Genomic DNA, 6,392 nt, shown 5'->3' with positions numbered 1-6,392 from the left:
ATGCTCCTACTGGCGCTACTACTTCAAGTGTAAGCAACTCGACCGGCACCGCACCAACAAACCAGTTAACCTGCACCGTCTTCTCCGATCGATAAAACCCCTCGCCCCCGACCTCGGCCTCCATTTCCATCCCGCACAACACGCAGCTCCAGTACCCCCTACGTACATACCGCGCCGCGAATCAACAGGAGGAGATCGAGAGAGAGATTCGATGGAGGGCTACGACCGCGAGTTCTGGCAGTTCAGCGACCAGCTCAGGCTGCAGACGGCAGGCTTCTCCGGCCTCTCCCTCGGCGACTCCATCTGGTCCCCCGCCGACAACGCACGCGCCCGCAACGCCGACTCGACCCTCGGCCTCTTCTCTCCCGATGCACCCGCCAAGATCAACGCCAACGACGGTCCCGGCCTCATCGGCTCAGGCAAGCTCGCCTTCGGCGCCACCAAGGCCGACCGCTATAACAACACCACCAATAACCTCCCCGCCGGCGACGCCAAGGCGTACGGCTATGGCGCGCCGGCCAAGCCCAACAGCGCCAACCTCAACAACAATAACGCTAGCTTCGCGCTCAACAAGATGATGATTGGCGGGAGCTACAACAACAACAGCAACAACCTAAACGGCGGCAGCGGGGAGGTGAAGAGCTACTTCAACAAGTCCATCGGGAGGCCGGCCAGCAACAACAACGGCAGCAACTACGGCGGTGGCGGCTACGGCAAGAATAAGGGAGCTCTGGACGGCGGCAAGAAGAAGCACGCCAAGAACAACGACAACAACAACAACAACCACGGCGCCGCCTCCGAGAAGAGGTTCAAGACGCTGCCGGCGTCCGAGGCGCTGCCGCGGAACGAGCCCATCGGAGGATACATCTTCGTCTGCAACAACGACACCATGGAGGAGAACCTCAAGAGGCAGCTCTTCGGTATGTACGATCGTCATGGCTTTAATTACTACGACGACTATAATTAGTGATAAGATCAAGCAGTCTCAGCTGCTAATTTAATCAGATCATGTAAGTGACGGTTTCGGTTAATTTGCAGGGCTGCCGTCGAGATACAGAGACTCGGTGAGGGCGATCAGGCCAGGGCTGCCCCTCTTCCTCTACAACTACTCCACACACCAGCTCCACGGCATCTTCGAGGTTATTTGCCCGTCTTATCTGATGACTGATTCATTTGATGATGAATTGCTTGGACTCATCGCCCTATACTGAACTGAACTGAATCGTATCGTACGTTCAGGCTGCGAGCTTCGGCGGAGCAAACATCGACCCGGCGGCGTGGGAGGACAAGAAGTGCCACGGCGAGTCTCGCTTCCCTGCGCAGGTACTACATGCACCTGCCATGCCACATGCTGCTAGCTAAGTTCAGAGAACCAGTAAACTAGTACAAACTTAGATTATCTAGAGCCTAGAAATGACTACCGGCAGGCGGCAGGCCCAGTTGCTAGGCTTGATCTGCAACAAGGGATTAGTATCGAGACGAAGCAATTACTACCTAGTCAATCATAGTTAATTAAACGGATGGGTGATGGCACGGTCTAGCTAAAACCTGCTACTCCCAAACCGGCAAACAGGGGATTAGTACCACCAGTAGATCTTGCTAGTGACTACTCAACCACCTCACTTCCTTTAGGTTGGCCGGTCAATACTAAACCAACCACCTGTTCTTCTAGAAGGAGTACACTTGTCAACACACGTTCAATTGCATCCATCTCATCTCAAAATGACATCACCTGTGACTTATTCTTCTGGAAGAACACCACCTGTATCTGAAGTTAACTACTAGCACTGAAAAGGAACATAATTATATCTGGAGTAGTATAGTATTCAACAACACACTACCCTCTACAACCGGCTTGCAAAAATAAAAGGATGAACAATACTTACCTAGTACTTGGCCTATGTGTATGTCATGCTGATTTGCAACGATGAATTCAGGTGAGGGTCGCGACGAGGAAGATCTGCGACCCGCTGGAGGAGGATGCTTTCCGACCCATCCTGCACCACTACGACGGGCCAAAATTCCGGCTGGAGCTCAGCATCACCGAGGTTTGTGCATCGTCAATGGCGCGTCTGAAGCATCATCAGTTCATCACGTGCTTCATCTAACTGAGGTGTTGTTGTCTATGCTATGCAGGCTCTCTCCCTTCTTGACATCTTTGAAGACAAGGACGATGCCTGAGGCCGCTTCCTGCTGCTCAATGCTCAGGGACTGTTGAGAAACAGCTCAATAAGGGAGACATATATACGTTAATATAATCAATTAAACAGTGATAAGTGAGTGTTCCATCTTGCGGGCTAAGAAATTATGCGCCCCGTTGTCTATCATGCGCGGTGATGACTGCAGAGGATCAGCCCTCATTTCTGTAACTAAGCTATTATGACGGCTATGTATAAATATATAAATATTGAGACCTGAATGATGTTTCTCCTGTTGTACACCTGAGCAGAATAAATAATGCCATTCGTATTTTCCAAAGAAACACAATAGCAATCGTTCCTTTTTGAGGGAAGATATGTTCTTGCCTTCACCTGCCAAATGGGCAACAAGAAGCTGTGGTAAAAGTATGTAGCAACAACTGAAATTGTAAGATGCGCCAGAAAATTACTCCGGTGCTACGGAAAAGATGAACTAGTCAGACAACAATGTAGAATGTACAAACTACATACTGCAGTCATGTTGAGCACAAAAACTTCACAAGAATGCAGATGTAACCAATGTGTGGAAAATCCGTGTTGGCACAAAGGAATAGGACTCCTTGCTACCAAAACAGGCTTGCAACAAGCCAGCCCAAAGTTATCAAGTTGAACCAGCAACAGACCTTGCATAGCACATCAAATTCCTGCTCACGTTTTGTGGTGATTACACATCAAAAGTGCAACATTTCCTATGCTGACAGACATGTTAAACAACAACTGCTTAAACATTATACTCATTGGGCCAATATAAGTCAGTCACAGCCTCCAAGTCACAGGGCACCACACCCTTCAATGACCAATCTGAACTCCTACACCACATTTATACAAAACTGATGGGAATAATATAAACAAACAGGTGATTCAGGATGAATGAACGGAGAAAACTAGGGGCAGGAAAGCTCTCCACAAACACATTTGGTATCTAACACCAGTCTGAAGTTTAAACCGCAGAAGAAGCACGCACCCAACATGGAAATCTGCCAAGAAGTTTTCTCCCTGATGAGTTGTTGTTCTCAGATTCAGCCAAACAGATTATGTGGCGCTGGGTCCACCATGACTGAGCTATGGTGATGAACCATATACCACCTGTCGTTACGGAACTCATATACATTGGTCGCATGGAGAGGCCCTGGTTCACCATCAACATGCACCTTCATGTTGACCCAAGCTACATCAGAAAGTACACGAGCTCTGACATCTCGTAACTGAAAATCAGTGCCCTGCCCACCATCTTGGCCCCAGTTGAATAACAGGGCCCAGCTGTTCATCACTGCGTTGTATCTGTCAAACGAGGAGTTAGATAGCAGTAATCCACCACAAGAAAACTTGTAAATAAGACTCCATGAACAAAAGGCAAGAAAATCCATCCAGATTAGGAAAATTTTCATCCCAAAAAGGGTATAGCAGCATGAGAAGTTAAATGAAATGATTGACAATGAAGTATGAACCTCGACTGTTTTCCAGTTGACGTAAAGTGTGGTAATATCATGGTGTTTGTCACATGCCTGGGTTCTACTTGAAGGGTATTGATCACTGGAGATGCCTCCAAAAACTAATGCAACATCAGAATAAAAAGAAATGAATTAACTAATATACCCTAACACATGGAACCACTGGTTAATTAACCCGGTTCTATCACAGTTCCGAAACATTAACTTAGTTTTATAGTTAGTGATGGATTCCTAAGAATAGCTAGAAGAAGTTGACATGTCTCTACACTGTAAATTCCCTACATATGATACCATGTGTACTATTTATTCTGACAATATGAATAGTTAAGTTGCAAACACCATGCTTGGCAGATAGTCCAAGGAAAAAGATATAATACAGAATAAGTGAAAACACTTTGCCAGAAAGATGAGTAACAACATAATTGCATAAATATAACAGGAACTTGGAGGAAATAAATTAAGTGTCCTGTGTATTCATGTATTTTTCTATTCATTAATTAAATGTGACTTAATAAGTTTGCATATAAGGTGACAGCAATATGGCCATGATAGAACAGGGTGAGAAATACAATTAAATGCATGTTGGAGTGAGTAAACCGACATTGATGCAATGTATAATGCAAGCATACAGCTGTACGCAATTGGTTTGCTAAGGTATTTATCAGCAATAAACATTATAAAGAGTAAGAACCCTTTGTACTTTTCCGAAGTGCTCCCAGTATTCAAGGCCACATAAGAAAGCAAAATTGTCACTGCGGTAATGTATTAATATGTATATGCAGCTGCACACCAAATTTAAGTGTTCCCAATCTTTTTTGCTCTATTTAAAATGAAATAGAATGAGAAGTATGTGTATCTTTTACAAAAGTAAAGAATTGTATGGATGATGCCTTTTGAGCCATATACAAATAAATAGGAGTGAAGTCTTAGACATACCCTGTAAAAAGTTCTCCACTAGCATTTATGCACTTTACATAGTCTGCGTTAAGCCAGAAGTGACTCATTGCTGGCAAGGACCCTTCCCTGATGATATTATAGAACTCAGCATTCACATTTATGATGGCTTTCGTAGCTGCGTAGTATGCCTTCCAACCATTAGGTGGAGTTATATTACCCTGCTCGACTGTAAAATCCTACAAGGGAGAAGTTTATTGATGACAAAGTCACAAGAAGTAAAATGTTGTGGTGAGATTGGCAGCTTTATATCACAACTAGTAAGGCAAGTTATTTTAAACAGTGAAATATATGAACTCAAACAGTCATAACGGAAAAAAACATGTGAACCATACAGCTGTGTTATTAGACATTATTGTACTAAAAATGGCATTGGCATACAAAATCTGCAAAGCCATGGGATGCTGCTATGAAAGATATTTGAAGTTTTCAAAACGAAAAGTGCTATCAGAACAAAAACGCTACAGAAGTACAGATAAGCAGTAATGGTACAAAAAAAACACATATTTTAGTTGAAAATCCAAGTGTACAGATTCAGATACAAAAAAAAATTGTATGCAGTGTGAATTTTTGAGTTTTGGTCAGATTGTGGGAAAGCAGGAAAGTAATACAATGTTCTTTTGTCATATCTTGTGTAAACTTATCCAAGAGATGTCGCCATCGATGCTGAGGAAATAATAAATTTAGCCAGAACTTGATTAAAAAAAGGAGCCCTCCTAGCGATAATAACTTGTCCGTGTAACATGAATCACTGAGCTATACCATCCGTCCATGCAAAACAAGTAAGTCCCATTGATATGATCGAGCATTTTAGTACCCTAGACAAAATCAACAGCAACCTAAATATGCGGACGGCTCTATTCAAGTCAAAACGAGCAGGACAGTAATGCTACATTCCTAATCCAACAGTAGCTCAATCAATCAAGGAAAATCTGAGAGGGCACCTTGTGGTAGAGCGCCTTCCAAGCCCCATCGTCGTTGGCGGCGCGGCGCATGGCTGAGTTGGTCATAGAGAGGTGGCAGAGACTGGTGCAGTCGAGGTAGCTGAGAGCGTGGGTTGTGATCTCGGGCACGAGCTGCTCCATCATGGAGGCGCCCGTGGCCGCGGGAGCAGGCGCCGGCGCCTTGTTCATCTCGTCCCCACCGATGGCCATGTCGCCGTTGGCGCTGGCGGCAGTGGCCTTGTGGCGGCAGGAGCAGCAGGTCGGGGTCGGAGCGGATTGGTGCTTGTTAGGGGAAGGGGGGCGGAAGGCCCAGATGGCGCAGACGAGGCAGCAGACGGCGGTGGCCCCGGCGGCGATCAGGGCCGGGAAAGCGTCCATGCGGACATCCAGGTGGCGGCGAGGGAGAGGGAGAGGGAGACGGCGGCGGTCAGGGGCTCGGGGTAGGGTTTGGTCGGCATCCCATCACACGGGGGGTGGAGTGTTGGGGAACTAGGGTTTTGGTTTTGGGGGAAATGAAATCAGGGAGGTTTCCTCTTTCTTCTCTTTGGAATGGGAGGAGAAGGCCGAACGGGTTGGGTTGGGTGGGTGACCACAACCGGGTAGGATGCGCTGTCATTTATGAACGGGGTTAGGCTCCCAGGGCTGGATCGGGCTTAGGTCTTGCGAGGCCCAATGCGAGGCCCAACGGGCAACCACATATGGACTATGGGTTATTTCGGTTTTCCGAGCGCATAAATACGGTCCATTTACGGTGACTGCGAATGGCACATGTGTGCGTCAGTGACCAAGGGAGACAAGGAGACACGGGCCCATGCGCGTGGAGGTCTCTTTAAATGGAGAACACC

General features: G+C 46.6%; 2 protein-coding genes across 2 annotated transcripts; one reads left to right on the top strand and one right to left on the bottom strand.

Moving 5' to 3' along the window:
* Positions 1-2,438, top strand: LOC124659358 (DCD domain-containing protein NRP-B-like). The gene is made up of 5 exons (XM_047197256.1): positions 1-920; positions 1,039-1,139; positions 1,240-1,323; positions 1,938-2,048; positions 2,137-2,438. The coding sequence occupies exons 1-5, from the start codon at positions 212-214 to the stop codon at positions 2,179-2,181; spliced, it is 1,050 nt and encodes a 349-aa protein (XP_047053212.1). The 5' UTR covers positions 1-211; the 3' UTR covers positions 2,182-2,438.
* A 362-nt stretch (positions 2,439-2,800) lies between these two features.
* LOC124659359 (F-box protein SKIP8-like) lies at positions 2,801-6,115 on the bottom strand. The gene is made up of 3 exons (XM_047197257.1): positions 5,548-6,115; positions 4,586-4,782; positions 2,801-3,479 (listed from the first exon to the last, which is right to left on the bottom strand). The coding sequence occupies exons 1-3, from the start codon at positions 5,923-5,925 to the stop codon at positions 3,218-3,220; spliced, it is 837 nt and encodes a 278-aa protein (XP_047053213.1). The 5' UTR covers positions 5,926-6,115; the 3' UTR covers positions 2,801-3,217.
* Between the last annotated feature and the right edge of the window lie 277 nt (positions 6,116-6,392).

Source organism: Lolium rigidum, chromosome 6 (assembly GCF_022539505.1).
Source record: "Lolium rigidum isolate FL_2022 chromosome 6, APGP_CSIRO_Lrig_0.1, whole genome shotgun sequence".
NCBI lineage: Eukaryota > Viridiplantae > Streptophyta > Magnoliopsida > Poales > Poaceae > Lolium > Lolium rigidum.
Note: the sequence above shows the minus strand (reverse complement) of the source record. Positions and strands in the feature narration are given on the sequence as shown.

What these genes read in the sequence shown, in the direction of transcription:
- LOC124659358 (XM_047197256.1), top strand. Translation starts at nt 212, where the DNA reads ATGGAGGGCTACGACCGCGAGTTCTGGCAGTTCAGCGACCAGCTCAGG. An exon ending in AGCTCCACGGCATCTTCGAG is followed by an intron (nt 1,140 to 1,239) that starts GTTATTTGCCCG and finishes TCGTACGTTCAG; the next exon opens with GCTGCGAGCTTCGGCGGAGC. An exon ending in TGGAGCTCAGCATCACCGAG is followed by an intron (nt 2,049 to 2,136) that starts GTTTGTGCATCG and finishes TATGCTATGCAG; the next exon opens with GCTCTCTCCCTTCTTGACAT.
- LOC124659359 (XM_047197257.1), bottom strand. Translation starts at nt 5,925, where the DNA reads ATGGACGCTTTCCCGGCCCTGATCGCCGCCGGGGCCACCGCCGTCTGC. An exon ending in GGAAGGCGCTCTACCACAAG is followed by an intron (nt 4,783 to 5,547) that starts GTGCCCTCTCAG and finishes TCTCCCTTGTAG; the next exon opens with GATTTTACAGTCGAGCAGGG. An exon ending in AGTGGAGAACTTTTTACAGG is followed by an intron (nt 3,480 to 4,585) that starts GTATGTCTAAGA and finishes CTCGTTTGACAG; the next exon opens with ATACAACGCAGTGATGAACA.